The 21289-nt window shown below is 43.7% G+C and overlaps 1 protein-coding gene across 6 annotated transcripts in view; it reads right to left on the bottom strand.

The window, feature by feature from the left end:
• Window positions 1-337: 337 nt before the first annotated feature.
• LOC143784732 (excitatory amino acid transporter 1-like) overlaps window positions 338-21289 on the bottom strand; it is a 213159-nt gene continuing 192207 nt past the window's right edge. For all 6 annotated transcript variants that reach the window (XM_077273310.1, XM_077273345.1, XM_077273318.1 and 3 more), the window contains 3 exons: window positions 9236-9430; window positions 5889-6023; window positions 338-2888 (listed from right to left, as the gene is read on the bottom strand). In XM_077273310.1, coding sequence (XP_077129425.1) covers window positions 2696-2888; window positions 5889-6023; window positions 9236-9430 — 523 coding nt within the window. In that variant the 3' untranslated portion in view covers window positions 338-2695. The remainder of the gene's footprint in view (window positions 2889-5888; window positions 6024-9235; window positions 9431-21289) is intronic.

Genomic DNA, 21289 nt, shown 5'->3' with positions numbered 1-21289 from the left:
AAATTGAAAACTGTTTTGTTCTTACTATTGCTTCAATAAGAATGATCTTTTTTTCCTGTCCCTACCCTCCACGTTCATCTGATCCAACCTTTTCCTTTGCTCTTTTCTTCCCTTACTCTTTGCATCTACTTTTCCTAATTCTTCGTTTTCCTCCACTTCCTTTTCCTCCTACCCTGACCCTTACTTATTGGTTTAATTGAATAAGTTTTAAGTCATTCTGTTATGTTTTATCATTCACTGTATTGACTATAACTATAATCCCCTCCCCAAAAATTGTTAAAAAATCCCTCAAATAAAAAGAATATTGTTGAAAAAGTTGACACATGGACCAAAATAGTCAGATCCAGCATACTAACATGAAATGGTTTATTTTATTTTTAGGAGAAAAAAACATTGATGTTTGCATTCAGTCTATTAGCTTATTGCAGTGATCACACATTCCGACGTTCAGTGCCGCAATCCTGTCTCTGACAGCAAAACTAGGGGACTGCAACTAGCTCCCCTTCACACATGGTGTGCCGTAGCTGTGGTTTGTACTTTCACTGTTCTTTGCATAAAAGTCTATAGGTCTGGGATATGGGATTGTAGATCTGGGAGAACCCATTTATTAAAAGTGGACTAAAAGAATAAAAATGTATAGCAAGACCGTGGGAAAAAAAAGTGGAAATAATTTTTTTCTGGTTACTATGAAACCACAATTGTAGGAGCAGTTTCATTTCTCAGTTACCTATTTTTCTGTTTGATATGATCACAATTATACAAAAAACTGTCCCAGTAGAACAGAATTATTTTCTGTGAATTGCTCTATGCATTTCCGCTCTTTGTGCCTTTATAGACTACTAGGGACCAAATAAATAGGAGGTATTTGCCTCTGTGGCATGCCTCATTGCAGAGTTATGAGCCATTATTTCTCACTTTTCTGTAGAGGTTGTGAATAGTATGTTAAAGTGAACCGGTCACATGAAAAAAGGCTATTAACCTCCAGACATGGGGCTAATCTACAGGTTAATAGAGTTCTGAACCGCCTGGCACCCACACTTAGACCCCCCTGTTGCCTTAAGGAAATTAACTTTATTCCCTCCGGCAGCGTTCGGCTTTCAGTCACGGGGATGCCTCCGGTGCGGTTTCTGTGCTCCCACACTGACTGACAGCAGCTCAACATTAGAGTTCAGCATTATGGTCGGGTGTCCATTAGTGCTGAGGGCGTTATTACATTTGCCGCACTCTATACACAAAAAAGTGATTGAACCCATGCTGGCACCACCCTCGTGACTAAAACCCTGTGGGGAGCTACTTATCAATAAAATGATTTACACAAAACCCTGTGGGGAGGAGTAAAGTACATTTCCTCCCGGCAGCGGGGTCTAAGTGCAGGCGCCAGAAAGGTTCAGAATGCTACTAACCTGCAGTTTAACCCCCTATCTGCAGGTTAATAGCATTTTTTCCACGTGACAAATTGGACTATAGACATAGCAAACAATTTATTATTTTCTGTGATAGTAAATAACTAGTGCCTGGATCAGAGAAGGTGGTCATCCTCAGGAGCAATAATGTACATACTTAAAGATAGAATTAAAAACTTATACTCACCTAACGTGCTAGTGACCGTTCTTGCGGTGTTGGCACTCGCCGTCCCAGGTACTCCCGTACTGTTGTGACATGTGACCCCGGCGCCCAATCAGGCCTGGTGTCACTGTCCCCATCTCTTATTCAATTGAACATGAAGAGGAAGTGAGACAGCAGCTGCAGGCCGAACTTCCTCTTTATGTTCGATTTGTCTGGCGGAGGTAGGGAAATGATGCCAAATCTGATTGGGTCGGGACCGCGAATTATGACACCGTTGATACGGCGCCAGCACAGGAGGCGAGAATAGACTTTTTTTTGCATTATTGGCCCAATCAAAAAGGGGTTGTCCAAGTAGTGGACAACATCTTTAATCATCTGAGCATAGTTTATATATGAAGCAGCCGTGGACAGGACCACATATCGTTTTCATCAATTATTAATTATAGCATTTACAATGTGCAGGTAAATACATAATTTCCATGTGCTTGTCTGTAGCACCATTTCAAGCCTGAATATTAATTAGCAACATGACTACATCTGCAAACCTGGATTGGCTTTTTTTCTCTTTTCTCAACGCAAAAGCCTTGAAATATTTGTGAGCTACAATAGTAAGCTTTTTTCTATTTATTTATTTATACTCAGATTTAGAGCGTTCCTCGCAATATCTTTTATTATTTCGTTAAAAGAAATAATTGTGATCACCCAGATATGTTACTGTGCATCCTCTGTGTGTATCCTTTACATCATGCCACATTTTTACACACAGTTGGTAACATACTAAACTTCTGGATCAGCAAAAAAGGAGCTCGGACATAAACTGTACATTATCCATAGAAATGACCTGCTTTGTAGGCAATTATCTACTTTCTGGGATTTTAAGCATTATTTTAACCGAGATCTTGCAGAAGTCTTCACAACGTAGAAGTGGTATTGCTGGAGAGATATGGCATTTGCAGAAGATCTTCACTGGAAAAATTCACCATGCCAGTTACAAAACCCCTTTGAAATTCACATCCATATTCTGTTGCATTTCCAAAATACTGTCCAAGGATGTGTTAAAAGTCAGACATGGGAAATACATGGAATGATGGGTCCAAGTCACATGTGCAGGAAAGAGATGACCGTACTCTCACATAGAAGTTTCTGAATGCTTCTGAATGTCATTATCGGCACAGATTAAATGATAGGGTTTTTCACTCTCCTCCAGTACAGAGTTTCCAAGTTCTGCATCTTGTTTCTGAAGTTCACGCCTTGAAAGGTGTTCAACTATGCCAGCTCCCAAGGAATCTCCAAGGACATTGGTAGTTGTGCGCAGACGGTCACTTAAAGACAAAATTGTAGAAAATAATTAATGCTGTATCACAATATAAGAAAGGAAGATGAAAACTTTTTGGGGGTTATTCATTAAAGGGAACCTGTCAGCAGTTTTGGCCGCTATAAGATACGGCCGCCGCCTTTCATGGCTTATATACAGCATTCTATAATGCTGTAGATAAGCCCCTGGTCCGACCTGTAAGATAAGAAAAGTAAGTTTTATTATACTCACACGGGGGGAGCGGGCCGCTGCGGTCTGGTCTGATGGGTGTCGCAGGTCCGGGTCCGGCTCCTCCCATCTTCTTGTAATGCCGCCCTCCTACTTGTTTCATGGGTCCCCGACATAGCGCTCCTGGCATAGCGCTCCTGCGCAGGCGTACTTATCTGCCCTGTTGAGGGCAGAGCAAAGTACTGCAGTGAGCAGGCGCTGGGCCTCTCTGACCTATCCCAGCACTTGCACACTGCAGTACTTTGGTATGCCCTCAACAGGGCAGATAAGTACGCCTGCGCAGGAGCGTGATGCCAGGGAGCAAAGAAGCAACAGGAGGGCGGCATCGCAAGAAGATGGGAGGTGCCAGACCCACACCTGCGACACCCATCGGACCGGACCGCCCACCTGGATGAGTATAATAAAAGTTATTTTTATTATCTTTCAGGTCGGACCGGGGGCTTATTTACAGAATTATAGAATGCTGTAGATAAGCCCTGACAGGCGGTGGCCATATCTTATATCTGCCAAAACTGCTGACAGGTTCACGTTAAGACTGGAGTAGCACACCCCAGTGTTAATGAAGCACTTGTTAGAATACACTGAATAAAGTAAGTTACGCCACTTTTGTGGCACAACTTATAAGGAATTTGACTGTCGGGAGTGACCATGTCTTGTCTCCCCCGTGCTACATTCATAATGGCGTAACTGGCTGTGACTGACATGTAAACAGCAAAAGTTGCAATATTAAAATTATTGAGACTTATTAAATTGGTTACCATCTTGATGAATTGTATTCACATTAATGTTGCATTTAAAGGGAGTCTGTCACCTCAAATTTACACTTCAAACCAACCACATGTGCCCAGATTAATCAATAATTGTGATTTTCTTGCTGGTCTAGATGAGGGGGCATGTTGAAGCATACACTCCTGATTCAGTAATAGGCGGATATCTTTTATATATCCAGAAGAGTGTGACGAATGGCATGCGCCTCCTTGCACCACTCCAGAAATCTTACTTCAATCTATGACTAGAGTAAGATTTCTGGCAAAAGGAACACAACAGCTCCTTTATTAAACAAGCTGTGGCATCCTGTTTCTGACGTGCCCCATTCCCGCTCCTCACAGTTTGGCAGAGCTGGCAGAGAATGGCATGAAAAAGTCACAAAATGTTTACGCAACTAAGCGTGTGCAAACTTTTAAGATTTTTCAAAGCAACTTAAGTCAGAATTCTGGCAAAATTGCTTAGAGGAGTTAGCCCCACAGTAGGAGATGATTCAACAATAAAAATAGTTTATTTTGTTTTTAAATCTGCTTCTCTGTTGCACAAAAAAAATCTTTAAAAACATTTTATTTGCAATATGCAAATAAATTTGTACAGTGCACCCTTGGTGTTGGTAAATTCCTCGATGCACCAGTCCACCACATAATTAGATTACTGCCACTTCTATTTTGATTGACAGCGCTGTCCGAAAAGAAACCGTGGTTATGTGATCACTGTCCCTGTGCAGGAGAGAGCACACAAATCACTCTCTCCTCGCTTCTGACATTGCTCATCTTCTCTGCTATCATTTCAGTGCAAGAGAGAACACAAATCACTCTCTCCTCGCTTCTGACATTGCTCATCTCCTCTGCTATCATTTCAGTGCAAGAGAGAACACAAATCACTCTCTCCTCACTTCTGACATTGCTCAACTCCTCTGCTATCACTTCAGTGCAGGAGAGAGCACACAAATCACTTACTCCTCGCTTCTGACATTGCTCATCTCCTCTGCTATCATTTCAGTGCAAGAGAGAGCACACAAATCACTCTACTTGCAGCTGACATCTCTACACAGCTACTGTATATCACAGCAAAGTCATCAGTGAGGAGTAAGTGATTTGCATGATAGCAGGGGAGATGAGAAATGTCAGCAGTTAGAAGAGAGTGATGCGCCTTCTCTCTCCTGCATAAGGACAGTGCGAACATAATGGAGGTTTATCAGTGATAGCTCTGGGAAAGCCAATGCTGTCAGTCAACATATAATGAGGCTCAGTAATCTAAATAAGTGGCTGGAACGGTTCACCAAGGCATACTGAGGATACAATGAGCATTTTCATTTGCATATCACAATAAAGTCATTTTTTCGGGCAACGTAGTATAGGGTTTTGTACTCAGCTGCGGTTGAGGTAGGCACAGGAAGCTGTTTCATAAAAATGTCCAGTCAGGCTTTTTTTAACTCACAAACCTGCTTAAGTATGAGTAAAACAAAATATAGCTTTCTCTGGCACAAAGAGAAAACAAACAGAAAATAAACAGTCCATTAGTACTGTGGGTCTGCCCGCTCAGGTCAGTATCTTTCAGCAAACACACTGGAGGTGTCCACACCTTCAGTCACAGTCACTGAATGAGACACTTTGTCTTTATTTTAGCTGCCAAATCACATCCCTGGGGTGGGGATATATGAGCAGTCATTCCCACCCATCTCTTATGACCGCCCTTCAATGTCGTAATAACTCTCAGCACTATATGTGCAGGAGCATGCTTTGCGAGCTCGCATCACGGAAGCTACCAGTCTTGATACATATCTCCCCTCAAGAACCTGTCCGATGGCCATCTTACAGTAGGAGTAGATCTAATGCAAAAAGAATGACTTATTGTTGCTCCATCTCCTATATGGTTATGTGTTAAGTTTGAAGTTTGTTAAAGGGAAGTCTGTCACCCCAAATTTACTCTTCAAGCTGTCCCTATTGTCTACTGGTTTCTTGTATTAAGTTATCTTTCCCTTATTCACATTTCCCATTGTATAGATACTTACAGGAACCAGTCTACTGCAATAATGAGCGTTATATCCTCAGTGGGGAGCCCTACTGATGTCAACACTATAACCATGGTAACCAGGCCAGCTTGAGGGATACCCGCAGCTCCGATGCTGGCAGCTGTTGCTGTGATACTGTGTGAATAATAAAAATGAGCTTCAGAAAATCTTCTTACACAGTGTATGATAAACAGAATAAGCATCACATTAAATCACAGTGAACAAGCGAAATCTACTGTAGATTCCAGACAACCTACTCTTCCGACTAGTTTAGATGCAGTATAATTAAGGATTATGTAAACTGAAATCTTAGCAAAATTTGTTGCATATTGATGTAGATCATGAATTAGCTGCATGAGCTGAATGGTATTCCTTTGTGATAAAGGTTCTAGTCACGCTGCTAAAATAAAACAATAAAAAATAGGAACATACTTTTCTATGGGATCAACTGGTAGTAAAATGTCTGACCACAATCAGAAAGCCCAATTTTATGTATTTATATTGCAATATTGCATACAAGAGAGCAGAACCCTGATGAACCAACATACAGTAGAGTTCTGTAACTCTGATCACAGATTATGAGTCCTCAAAGCAGGCTTGCTTTCTAAATTATTGTTAAAGTAGAAATATCTTCAAAACAAGACTATTTCAAACAGATTTTTATTCTAAGCAAAGAGCAGTTTTCACAATAGTTACTGGAATTCACAAAATAATGTTTTTTGCTGGTCACTTATCAGTGTAGTATTGCACAGGGTGAACAGAGTAATTTCATTATTATTACTGTCTGACTGTGCATAAACTATCTTTTATAATTATAGTAAAAAATATAATAATGAAAAATAGAACCTTCTCAAACAAGACTGTTACTACTACAAAAACATTAAAAACAAAAATTATCGCCAAAAGAATTTTGGATTCAAAGATTTTCTTGTTAACAGGTAGACATACGCAATAAGTATAAGGTGTAAAAAAAAACAAATAAAAAAAAACAGCACATACATAACAGAAATGATCACAGTCAATATGTTAGTCTAGAAAAATATACACTGCTCAAAAAAATAAAGGGGAACACTAATATCCCACATCCTAGATATCACTGAATGAAACATTCCAGTTACAAATCTTTATTCATTACATAGTGGAATGCGTTGAGAACAATAAAACCTAAAAATGATCAATGTAAATCACAACTAATATCCCTGGGCATGCTCCTGATGAGACGGCGGATGGTCTCCTGAGGCATCTCCTCACAGACCTGGACTAAAGCATCAGCCAACTCCTGGACAGTCTGTGGTGCAACATGACATTGGTGGATGGTGCGAGACATGATGTCCCAGATGTGTTCAATCGGATTCAAGTCTGGGGAACGGGCGGGCCAGTCCATAGCTTCAATGCCTTCATCTTGCAGGAACTGCTGACACACTCCAGCCACATGAATTCTGGCATTGTCCTGCATTAGGAGGTCTCACAAGGGTCTCACAGCATATGGTCCACAAGGGGTTTTGAGGATCTCATCCCGGTACCTAATGGCAGTCCTCTGACGAGCACATGGGGGGCTATGAGGCCCACCAAACAAATGCCACCCCTTACCATTACTGACCCACTGCAAAACCGGTCATGCTGAAGGATGTTGCAGGCAGCAGATCGCTCTCCAGGGCATCTCCAGACTCTGTCACATGTGCTCAGTGTGAACCTGCTTTCATCGGTGAAGAGCACAGGGCACCAGTGGCGAATTTGCCAATTCTGGTGTTCTGTGGCAAATGCCAAGTGGTCTGCACGGTGTTGGGCTGTGAGCACAACCTCCATCTGTGGACATCAGGCACTCAGACCATCCTCATGGAGTCGGTTTCTAACCATTTGTGCAGACACATGCACATTTGGGGCCTGCTGAAGGTCATTTTGCAGGGCTCTGGCAGTGCTCCACCTTTTCCTCCCTGCACAAAGACTGAGGTAGCAGTCCTGCTGCTGGGTTGTTGTCCTCCTACGGCCCCCTCCACGTCTCCTGGGGTACTGGCCTATCTCCTGGTAGCGCCTCCAGCCTCTGGACACTATGCTGACAGACACAGCAAACCTTCTTGCCACAGCTCGCATTGATGTACCATCCTGGATGAGCTGCACTACCTGAGCCACTTGTGTGGGTTGTAGAGGCTGTCTCATGCTACCACGAGTGTGAAAGCACAACCAACATTCAAAAGTGACCAAAACATTAGCCAGAAAGCATTGGTACTCAGATGTGGACTGTGGTCCCCACCTGCAGAATCACTTATTTATTGAATGTGTCTTGATAATTGTCAATAATTTCCATCTGTTGTCTATTCCATTTGCACAACAGCATGTGAAATTGATTGTCAATCAGTGTTGCTTCCTAAGTGGACAGTTTGATTTCACAGAGGTTTGATTTACTTGGAGTTATAATTCTGTTGTTTAAGTGTTCCCCTTATTTTTTTGAGCAGTGTATTACAGCAATAGTAGGTGTTAAGTTTCTCAAATAACTTTAATTCCTCCCCATCTTAGAGTGCTAGAATAATTTATCCACCTTTGTGTATATATATATATATATATATATATATATATATATATATATATATATATATATATATATATATATATATATAGATAGATATATATATAGTAGTGCGGCGGTGTACCCGCAGTGCAATTTAACAGGCAGTGACCCAAGAAAGTCCAACTTAAAGTCTTTATCGTCCAAAAATTGCACACAATTAAAGGCAGGTTTATCAACCGGATCGCAGCCAGGTCATCCAATACAGCCCATATGGCACCCCGTTGCCATGGATAACAGCACTGTTGTATCACCCTTGGGTGCGTCAGAAGCCGCCTTGTCTTGCCTCACACAAGCCTGTCCTGCATGGAGCTCCTGCTCTGCAACTTGCAAACAAACCACTGATGCACCCAAAGCTCAACACAGACTAAATGTGAATCGTGGACATGGGCTACTACCAAAACCTGGAGTGGAGGGAGAGATTTTCCCCACTACCAAACTTGCAAATGTCCCCAAAAATAAAAGCCCACGTCGGGTTTTTCCTAAAAATCTGACTTGGTCAAATAGTTTGACCAAATCCATACTTTCTTTTATTCTGCCTTGTAACCACAGGCATAGCTATGATTATAATGCACTCCAGGGGGTTCAATATACCTCTATGCACATATCTCTATGGGATACATAATGACCCTCGCAAATTACGCCTCCCACTGCTTCACTATATATACACATATACATACGCACAGACACATACCCACTCAAATAGATATGCACCTGAATGATTTGTATTCCAGGCAAAATCTTAAATACAGATAGTCCACGGATCTGGCTCAGAGCAACTTACCTGATGGTGATGATCTGCCCAAAGTTCAGTTCATAATTGTTTACTTGTGCAATAAAAATGGCAGCCAGTGCCTCATACAAAGCAGTCCCATCCATGTTTATGGTGGCTCCCACAGGCAGCACAAAACGAGTGACACGCTTGTCTACGCCATTGTTTTCTTCAAGGCATTTGAAAGTGATAGGTAGAGTAGCAGAGCTGTAGAAACAAGTCAGAAGGTGTCACACAATTAATGTACACACTCTAGTTACATACAGTAGTTGTTAATGGTCCGGCCTACTCAGCACCAAAATCATAAATACCTGAGGTCTATACAAAAGATATTTGGACTTCTCAATATGTCCATCAAATTCTTTTAGCACATTTGACATATACTGTACATATTCTGAAGTCTATTATTCTTCTCACGCATAGTGCCCCAATGAAATTGAGAATTGATATGAATGCCATATCATAGACAGTAGTTGGGAACATAATACTAATTGAAGCCAATCAAATAGGACCTTAGATGGAAATAGCCCACAGGTGGCTTTGAGTCTCCCATTTACATTACAATAAATCTAAGAAAAGCAGCTGCACTATGAAATGCTATATATGCAAACATTAAATATAGGTAGCTAGAAGGAATATAGAGCGCACATAGGGTCTTATCCGAGATAAAGGGAATATTCGTGAGAGATAGTATAAATTCACTCACCTATTATGGTTGTGTGAGACACAACCACTGCACTTAGCATTGGCGGCTGCTGCAAGCCCCGATGCGATGATCCTTTGCTAGGTGAAGAGAATGGGGCATCTAACTGCGCTGCTTGCCTGTCAGGATAATGTACCAGAGAAGTTTCGTGGTGATCACACCACTTCCTCAGGACAGTCAGAGCAGTCTGATGCCCCATTCTCTTCACCTAGCAAAGGAACATTGAATATAGCACATTTGAACTGCATTACTGCTATAGAAAACACCATAAAAATGAAGGGACCTTGCCCACAAATTGGCCATTTTGTGAGAACACATTAAATTTATGTTGACTGATGGTCTAAGGTGTACGGCGGCACTTGCTGAACATTGGGGAGATGTTGATCAGGCATGTCTGATTTCAAACTACTCATCGCATTGTTTGCAGATAAGTCGCCGGCTGACGTGTTAGGCCACGTTCACACGTTCAGTATTTGGTCAGTATTTTACATCAGTATTTGTAAACCAAAACTAAGACTGGAACATCAGAGGAAAAGTGTAATAGAAACACGTCACCACTTCTGTATCTATCACCCACTCCTGGTTTTGGCTTACAAATACTGATGGAAAATACTGACCAAATACTGAACATGTGAACGTGGCCTTAGCCAGAGGCTTTCTCGAAGGGAACACAAGAGCACCTGGCCTATTAAGCACTCCTGTGCGTGGGAGAGTTGGCTGAGATGGCTGAAAGATCGTCTGAAGCATCATTCGGCTGTCAGCCATCTATGTAATGTGTATGAAGGTAAATAAAACCCAGCAGTATATCTAGTTACAAAAGTCATTTTTAGGCAGTGGATGTAATTTATACTAAAACACGGAAACCTATTACGGTAACTCCTTCCATACTGTGCAACTTTCTATTTTTGCACTTCCTCCCGTTCATCCAAGAGCCATATCTTTTTCATGCTTTTGTTGACAGATGTATCAAATCTTGTTTTTTAGCGGGACGAGTTGTAGTTTTGAATGAAACCATTCATTTTACCATTCAATCTACTAGAAAAAAAACAAAAACAAAAATTCTTGTGCAGTGAAATTGTGAACAAAAACTCAATTCCACAATTGTTTTTATATTCATCATTGTTTGGTAAAATTGTCTTGTGAATATGATTCTCCAGATCCGTATGATTTTTCAGTTTCTGAGCTTGCATCAAAGAACGGGCCCCTACATGACATAATACTTTTAGAGATGAGCGAGCACTAAAATGCTCGGATATTTGTTACCCGAACCAAGCAATTCCTAATGCTCAAATGCTCGTTTCAAGTAATGAGTATAATGGAAGTCAATGGTAAATCGGACAAATTTTCTGACAGACCCTACAAGGAGAAAATAATAATTTTTTAATAATAATAATTTTTATTTATATAGCGCCAACATATTCCGCAGCGCTTTACAACTTATAGAGGGGACTTGTACAGACAATAGACATAACAGCATAACAGAAATCACAGTTCAAAACAGATACCAGGAGGAATGAGGGCCCTGCTCGCAAGCTTCCAAACTATGAGGAAAAGGGGAGACACGAGAGGTGGATGGTAACAATTGCTTTAGTTATTTGGACCAGCCATAGTGTAAGGCTCGGGTGTTCATGTAAAGCTGCATGAACCAGTTAACAGCCTAAGTATGTAACAGTACAGACACAGAGGGCTATTAACTGCATAAAGTGTATGAGAGAAAATGAAAAAATTAGAAAATGTAAGTGCAGCGCCCCGGAGTCCTGGTCGTTGCAGTACTATGGCTCCGCCACTAAGGGGGGCTATGGTACGTCTGATGGCACTGAAGGAGTTCATCTGACCAGGTATCACAGACACCAATACATTTCACAGCCGGGCCTCCAGGGGGAGCTAAGGGTTCTATTCATTAGGCCACTCCTCACATACTGGTAAAACTGGGGGTCAGGCAGGAAGTTAGAGAGAAAGCTGACTGGGTTGGAACCAGGCAACACCTTGTGGCAGAGGGTGTTGTGGGGGAAGATTCGGTAGGGTCCCTGTCAGGGGTGGGATCCTGACAGAGGCCTGGCAATTGGAGAGAACGTAACGGGACCGTGCCTGCTCAGTATAGCGGCGGTGCCCAAGGAAGGATTGGAAGCGAGATAGATTGTGCTGAGTGAGAAACGAGATCAAAGCAAGAGGAGAAATACCAGTAGGAGTCGTGCTGTAAGACCGAGGCAACATCCTACTGAGGCGCACAACCGGCGGCCGGAACGCCGAGGAAGTATTTATATATCTAGCTCCAAGCAATACTTCAAACCAACGGCAGGACAGTCAGTCTCAGGCGGGCTGTCTCACATACATCACCTATGAAGACATGGGGGGCGCACTAGGAGAGGGGCGACTCTAGGGTCCCGGAAGAGCTCCGAGCCTACTCGTCATACGGGTGCCGTCCCAACCATAACACCGGGAGGGACGGAGGAGAAGAACATCATCCGAACGAGTTGTGAGGGAACATAAGAAACAGACACAACAGTTGTGGGGAATTTCCGTAAGCACAGCAGGGAAGGACCACAACACATAGCGCTAGCAGGAAGGCACAGATTTCCACCTGCAAAGAGAACTCTGGAGGTGCCATTGGACCGGCTGGACTTGCGCAGCCTGGTTATCCGGAATCCGGACTGAGGACCCAGAGATCTTCAGTAAAGAGGTAAAGAGACTGCAACCTGGTGTCCTCGTTATTTACTGCACCGCACCATCACCACCGCCCTCACCTATCATTCACTGTACTTCGCCTCCCCACCAGCAGGGTCACGGACCGGGCCTAGCCACCGTGACAACCCCAGAGCAGAGACTCAGAGGCCCGGTACCGGGTACCCCTCGGCCCTGCGGCGGTGGGGGCGCTACATAAGAACCAACAAAATCCTCCAAAACCAACACTCTCAATATATAATGATTTTATTAATTTACATAATTTTAAGAACAATAAAAATTGGAAATGCAAGCAAACCATACAAATGATGGCGAAACTCAAACACTGGACATGAGAAACAGTTTATAAATGTATGCCCTAACTAGGGCAGTATAGAAAATAAAACATCCTAAGGTAATCATGCAACCAGTCTGAACAAAGATGTAAACAAAATCAATGCAGAGGTAAAGTGCATAGTGCAAAACGGTTGAGCTAAATGTAAGGATGTAGATGCACAATGAAGAATAGATCAATCTCTTAGCATAGTGCTATACTAATTATGTCGGTTCTCATCTGAAGGCAGGAAATATCAAAAAACATAATATGATGAAATCATTATAATATATAGCCTTCAAAGAGAAACCAAAACAATAATAATGTGCACACCATAACTCGAGGTAGCTAGGTATAAAGATGGCAATAGACAATGTAAATTCCCAGAGTCAATATAAATACCCTGTATGTAGTCACGTCCAGCGTACCCCTTAACGCGCGTTTCGATGTTGTATCTTCCTCAGAAGGGGTGCATAGGCTTCCCAATAGGATAGACCACCTATTTATACTAAGATCTCAACTCACAATACATATCCAATAATTAACACCTGTCTGCCGCCAAGGTCCATGCAGACCGGAAGTGACCTGCGCCATCTTGGGTCAGCGTGCCCCGGAAGTGCCCATCGCACCACGTTGTCATGGCAAAAAGTAGCCACAAAACAGCGTGCCTGGAATATCTCCTATCTGCAGCACAAGATCGCTATAACGATCAGTGCGCATGGCACAACTAGAGCACCTCCCATCTGCATCACATGATCGCAGATGAGTATGGGGCGGCCCCCAAACGCAGGGCAGCGGGGTACTCAGTACCGGGTCTCTCGGTTCTGGGGATGTCACGGTGGCCTGACCCGGTCCGTGGCCCTGCTAAGGGGCGCCCAATTAAAGATTTAGGTGAGGGTGTAGGTCGCAGTATATAACGAGGACACAGGGTTGCAGTCTCTTTACCTCTATTAAGGTTGAACAATTAATATAAATGTTCAATTCTCTAGTTGCCTACTCCTGGCCTAATGGATATTGATCATGTGCACTAAAGAAATACACCAGACACAGTCAGCTGTAACTCTCCTTGATCAATGTGTGGCTCAGCTCCAAGAAGGGAATTTATTAGTGAAAACACAATGTTATATATCTCCTGTAAGGGGGCTCGGTTAGCTCTAAAATGGGAGTGATCGGATGTATTCCATTGGTTAGTGGGTTGGGCATGAGCAAGTCCATGGGCGGATCCATGAGGTCATCAGGGTGGGTTGGTCCGTGAGGTCATCAGAGTGGGCGTCGCTGTGGGTGGATCCATGAGGTCATCAGGGTGGGCGTCATCTTGGATACCAGACCACACGGTCTGCTGAAACAGGAAATGGCGGCCATCTTCAGTGTCTTCATTGTTCATCTTGGATACCAGACCACACGGCTCTGGTAGAGGAGATGGAGGCCATCTTCAGTGTCTCACTTTGTCTGAGGAAAACTTATGTAAGGTTAAACAATACATGTTATAGGTTGCTTCTCTCAATTATCTTATGTGTTGAGGTTAATTAAGTATTTGATCTTATGGCTCTCCTCAACAGTCCCCCCTAAATACTTTATTAACCTTTTCTTTTATCTTGATCCCACCGTGGTTCCCTAACCCACCAATGTTAAGTGTTATTATGACATCAGAAGCTTCATGACAATATGGATGCTATAGACACCAGAGAATGTGTGACCAATTATGGGTATACCGAGGAGGTATATCGGAGCGTGTTACCAGTGTCCTCGGGACTTCCCTACCTGCTGGATCTATTACTCTCCAATCTCCCATCTCCATGGTTACTTACAGTAAAATACACATGTGACTAACCCTGATGTACACATCCTAGATCTGACCGTCTTGCCCGGGAGGGGGAATTGGAGTTTTCACCAGTTTGAGACAAGTTTTCCCTTGTGGAAAACCTCCCTTTGTAGCTGGACTTTGACAAGCAGGTCAGATCCTACTCTGTCCCTAACTGTCTAACAAGTTTATAATGTGAGAGATGGATCCAGGAGGCGCTCAGCAACCCTGACTGAAGTAGGAGTAGTCAGGAGCACTTGGTAGGGACCCTTAAATCTCAACTCCAGGGAAGTCTTTCTGACGAACTTCTTAACCAGCACGTAGTCACCGGGTTGGAAAGTATGGGTACCTTCAATGGAATCTGGATCTGGAATGGATGATAAAACTCGTGCATGTGTTACTGACAGTTCTTTAGTAAGGGCAATGACATATTTCACCAAAGTATCACTTCCTAAGGCTAGCTGTTGTGGAAAATATTGACCCAACCTTGGAGGCCCCCCAAAAAGAATCTCGTATGGTGTGAGTTTAGTGGGACCCCTTGGAGTGTTTCTGACTGAGTATAAGGCAATGGGCAAAATGTCTGTCCAAGGAAGTCTGACCTCCTGACTGGCTTTCAGTATTTTATTTTTCAAGGTGCCATTCAATCTTTCTACTTTCCCACTGCTCTGAGGGTGATATGGAGTATGTAAACCCAAATCCGCTCCCACCAGTGTCCATAGTTCCTTAGTCAGTGCTGCAGTGAACGCAGGTCCTTGGTCACTCTCAATTACCTCTGGGACCCCATATCTGCAGACTACTTCAGTCATCAGTCTCTTAACAGTCACTCTGGCAGTCATGTTTGTTACTGGATAGGCTTCGGGCCATCCTGAGAACATGTCAGTCACTACCAGTACATACTCGTACTTCCCTACTTTTGGCATTTGAATGTGATCAATCTGAATCCTCTGAAAGGGATAAAGTGGTTTAGCCAAATGTTTCTGAGTAACTTTCTGAGGCGGTGCTGGATTGCATGTTGCACACACAAGGCAGGACTTGCAATATTTTTGGGTAATAGTAGAGATTCCAGGTGCCATATAAGTCTTCCAAATTAGGTCATTCATCTGATTCTTGCCTCTGTGGGTGATACCGTGTGCCCATTCTGTCACTGAAGGGTACAGATTACGGGGTAGACAGACCTTTTTGTTCATCCTCCAGACTCCATCTTCATCCTTTTTAGCTCCTCCTTCTTGCCATGACTGCTTTTCATCATCTGATGTCTTGTCTTGATGTAGATGGATGATCCTCATAAGAGAGCCTTTAGTCCCTTCTTCAGTGTCTTGTGACACGTACACCGCTGCTTTTTCTTTCCCAAATGGATCCACAGCATAGGTTTTTGCTGTTTTGTCAGCAAAGAAGTTCCCCCTTGCTTCTGGAGAATCCAATCTCCCGTGAGCTTTGATCTTGATCACTGCAACCTCTGAAGGTAGATTCAGAGCGACCACAAGTTCTTGCATGGTAGCAGCATTATTACAGGAGTTCCACTGGACGTTAGGTATCCTCTGGCTGCCCAGATACTGCTGAAGTCACGAGCCACTCCAAAAGCGTATCTTGAATCCGTGTAGATGTTGACCACCTTCTCTGTTGCTTCCTGACAAGCCAACTTCAAAGCCTTAAGTTCCGCTTCTTGTGCAGACATGCGATGGTAGGGATCTGGCTGAGATGACCTGGTCATGTGTAACCATGGCATATCCCGTATGGAACCTTCCTGTTTCATCTGCAAATCTGGAACCATCAGTGAAGAACATCACGTCAGCATGTGGGAGTGGGTCTTCAGACACGTTTTTCTGGGAGGCTACTTCTTCATGCATTTGTTCAAGACAGTCATGATCCTCTGAGTGTGTAGAGGCATCTTCTCCGAGAGCATCAGTATCATCATCCACATCCCCCCTGGAAAGAGGAAGCAGCGTGGACAGTTTGAAGATGCTGCAGCGGACAAGAGTGACATTATCCGGAACCAAGAGCAAACATTGGAGTCTCATATGATGCTGCACCAACAGATGTTTAGGTTCCAACAATAGCAATTATGTCGTGTGGAGCCATTAAGAGAACTGGATGTCCTCAGATGATATCAGAAGTTTTGTCCAGAAGCATATGTGCAGCATGAACAGCTCTGAGGCAAGTCGGGGAAGCTTGAGACACAGAGTCCAGACGGGCAGAGTAGTAGCCGATTGGTCTTGTTCTTCCCCCATGTTTTTGTGCTAGGACTCCGGAAGCATGTCCTGCTACTTCACTGACAAACAAGTAAAAAGGTAGTTGATAATTTGGGATTCCAAGAGCTGGTGCAGACTGTATGGCCTGTTTAAGAGCGTAGAAAGCTTCCACGGATTTAGTACATAGTGGAAACGCTGACGTCTTGAGGTCATTGTACAATGGCTGCATCAGCTTTGAGGCATCTGGAAACCTTTGGCAACAATAATAATTGATAGGTCAGCCAACTCATCCGAGGCCCTTGTCTTAGGTTCTTGGCATAACTCAACACCAGAGTCCCATGTCTCGTCATGCTCCTGTAGAAAGGCATCGGCTGTTTTTCTGGATCTAGAACTTGGTTCAACAGAGTAGCAGCTTGCTGGGGTGTAAACTTGACGTAGAGGGTGGGCTCCTCAGACATGAGCATTGGCACTGTTGGCGGTGGCACCTGAAGCGGGAGTAGAGATGGCACCGGGAGTGCAGATGTAGTCCCTTGTGTATGAGGAGCCGGAGGAGGTAACAGTCCTGGAATGAGGGGCTCTATTTGGGCAGCTCCAGTATCATGGTATGGGCTCCAGGTGACGCAGGCAGTCTTAAAAGCTTTAACAGTCCTGTCCTCATTAATGTGAGTTATTGCTGCATGAAGTTGTTGAGCACTAACGTCTGGATGAATAGGGTCATAAGTAGGGGTCACAGTGTGTATGATCATTCTACATGGAAGATTGCCAGCTTTAGTCACCGCTATATCCCCAACAGCTATCTGACCACATGACTCAACAATGATTCGACTGTCAGCTTGAATAGTCGCCCCTCCTGCTTCCACTATAGCTCTAGCTACACCTCCATTGTGCTCTAACCGAGAATTGGCAGCATTAACGTATTAATAGCGTCTGTCTCCATTGTTGTTATGTCACCCTTTCCCACCACTACCAAGGGTCCCTCAGGAAGTTCTTTTTCAAAAATAGGTTGCCAACATTCCCTCCCCTTTGTGCTTCCTGTGCTATTGGTATCCCCCTCCCCCATTGAGCCCCCCCTTGATACAGTCGCCACCGTCCCATACAGGTGTGCGCTTGGCTGCGAGACAGCCTGTGAGGTACTGGGCATAGGGTTATGTAGACTGCGTGAGAGTGCTGTTGTGGAAGCATTGGGAGGAGAGGCCGCTGCTTGGAGCATCTCATGTGGGTGTGCGGCTAAATTGGCATTGGAAGTGATAGTAGAAAGGGTTGGTGCCTCATTGGAAACCACTGAGATAGGAAACATGGGTAAAGCCTGTTCACTTCCCGAAGGAATATAGTATTGACCGTTAGTGGTCATTACTGGGTAACAAGGATTTGGTGATGTGGTGTGTAGCCTTAATCTGAGATGTTCACCACCAGGAGCAGCACATTTGCCATCCACAACATGGCTGCCGTCAGAATTACATTTGCCATCCACAACATGGCCACCGTTAGCATTAACACCTTTGCCACCAACAAAATGGCCGCCGTCAGAATTATATTTACCACCAACAAAATGGCCGACGTCAGAATTATATTTACCACCAACAAAATGGCCGCCGTCAGAATTATATTTACCACCAACAAAATGGCCGCCGTCATAATTATACTTACCTCCAACAAAATGGCCACCGTCAGAATTATATTTACCACCAACAAAATGGCCGCCGTCAGAATTATATTTACCTCCAACAAAATGGCTGCCGTCAGAATTATATTTACCACCAACAAAATGGCCGCCGTCAGAATTATATCTACCACCAACAAAATGGCTGCCGTCAGAATTATATTTACCACCAACAAAATGGCCGCCGTCAGAATTATATTTACCTCCAACAAAATGGCCGCCATCAGAATTATATCTACCACCAACAAAATGGCCGCCGTCATATTTAGCACATGGCTCTGGGCCACCATTATACGGTGGTGGCCGCTCACAGGATATATTTTTGTAATACACAACTCAAAACTCTATTCTTTCTATTCCTTTTCTCTTCTACCCAATTTCCAATTTTTTTTTTATTTTTTTTTATTTATTTTTTTTTACAGACTTTCAGAGACTCTTTCTCCTGCCCTAGCAATAGACAACAATCCATTATCTTGTAGGATACCTTTTCTTTCTTTCTTTTTTTTTTTTTTCTAAGACAATCTTCCACTCCAGGGGCTGTAACCATCCCCCCTTCTGGCATTCCACACAATTTCCACTAATTTACACGAGTCTAACTTGCCATCTGAATTTGGCTTAGTGCCCATACGGCAGAACTGCATTAATTTCTCCATCTTTCTATAGATATACAGTATATATATATATCTATCTATCAAGATAACAAACACCAAACAAACAATAAGACGGGGGAGATGACTCAAACCTGAGATTCTAAAGGGAACTGAGTCTGCAGTACTCAGTTCCTATTGCTTCTTGTCACGTGGTCCCTGTCTGACTTCCGTGCTCCGTACTTTACAAACCAATTATTCCCTACTTTGTCAAATTGCTCCCTAACTTACCGGTCCCCGTGCAGAGTCAACTCACTCGATGTCACGGGGCAAAAAAAAAGAAAAACTATAAATTTAATTGGCTCGAACTGAGCCAATTCGCTCCAAGTTTCAATGAGCCGCTACACAATTTATTATGCCCGAACTGAGCCAATTCGCTCCAAGCTTTACCGGGCCCCCCTAGGCCGAGTCAATTACTCCAGGTCCTAGTCTCTCTTGTACAGAACTGAAAATCTTATCACAGGCGACAACCGTATACCACAGACAAAAATTATTTTTTTTTTTCTACACTTGCTCTCCTTCTCTAAAAAAAAAAAAAAAACCTGTTAATCCCGTTCTACCACATGCTTTCCTTTCTGTAAACACTTGCCTTTTTTTTTTTTTCCTGGAAACCTGTTCTTCCTGCTCCAAACACAATGCTTCTCCTAACTACTAGTCATCTCCCCTCTTCACAACATGTAACAGGCAGCAGGCAACTAAAATATGTGACGGTTCTTGCAATTAAATGACCAGCAGCGGAGAGACCCTTCTGCCGTCTTACAGATACCAAGGAAACCGGACACGGTCAGGCAATCTGCACAGGATACCCCGAAGGACACAGGTAAAGACTACAGATTATAAAAAATCAGCAGACTTACCGTGTTCTGTTAAGGAGTTGATCAGTCTCCAGGTTCGGGGTACTCAGTGCATCCAGCCGTTCCAGTCGCCGGTTTTCAGGGTTCAGGGCTCTCCTGCTGGCCCCAGGTTGGGCGGCCAAATATTAAGGTTGAACAATTAATATAAATGTTCAATTCTCTAGTTGCCTACTCCTGGCCTAATGGATATTGATCATGTGCACTAAAGAAATACACCAGACACAGTCAGCTGTAACTCTCCTTGAACAATGTGTGGCTCAGCTCCAAGAAGGGAATTTATTAGTGAAAACACAATGTTATATATCTCCTGTAAGGGGGCTCGGTTAGCTCTAAAATGGGAGTGATCGGATGTATTCCATTGGTTAGTGGGTTGGGCATGAGCAAGTCCATGGGCGGATCCATGAGGTCATCAGGGTGGGTTGGTCCGTGAGGTCATCAGAGTGGGCGTCGCTGTGGGTGGATCCATGAGGTCATCAGGGTGTGCGTCATCTTGGATACCAGACCACACGGTCTGCTGAAACAGGAAATGGCGGCCATCTTCAGTGTCTTCATTGTTCATCTTGGATACCAGACCACACGGCTCTGGTAGAGGAGATGGCGGCCATCTTCAGTGTCTCACTTTGTCTGAGGAAAACTTATGTAAGGTTAAACAATACATGTTATAGGTTGCTTCTCTCAATTATCTTATGTGTTGAGGTTAATTAAGTATTTGATCTTATGGCTCTCCTCAACACCTCTTTACTGAAGGCTTCGGCATCCGCAATCCAGAGCACTGCTAACAGGGCTGGCTGAGACCGGCCGGTCCGAAGGCACATTCTGAGTTCCCTTTGCAGGTGGAAATCAGTAGCCTTCCTACCAGTGCTGTGTGTTGTAGTACCTCCCTGCTGAGCACCACGGGATAGTCCTCACAACTGTCGTGTTTGTTTCTGTTCTTTCTCTCCGTCCCCCAGATGGTTTGGATAGGACGCACCCGTATGACGGGGTAGGCCTGGAGCTATTTTATAGGGACCCTAGAGACGACCCTCTCTCACAATTGCCTCCGTTGTCTTCATTAGGTGTAAAAGGTGAGACAGCCAACCTAAAGTTAACTGCCCTGCCGTAGTTTAAAAGTAATGCGTAGAGCCTATTACTTCCTCGGTGCTCCGGCCGCCGGCTACGCGCCTCAGAAGGATTTTGCCGATCTTGAGGCACGACTCCTTCTGGTTCTATCTCCTTTG

This window comes from Ranitomeya variabilis, chromosome 1 (genome assembly GCF_051348905.1).
Source record: "Ranitomeya variabilis isolate aRanVar5 chromosome 1, aRanVar5.hap1, whole genome shotgun sequence".
NCBI lineage: Eukaryota > Metazoa > Chordata > Amphibia > Anura > Dendrobatidae > Ranitomeya > Ranitomeya variabilis.
Note: the sequence above shows the minus strand (reverse complement) of the source record. Positions and strands in the feature narration are given on the sequence as shown.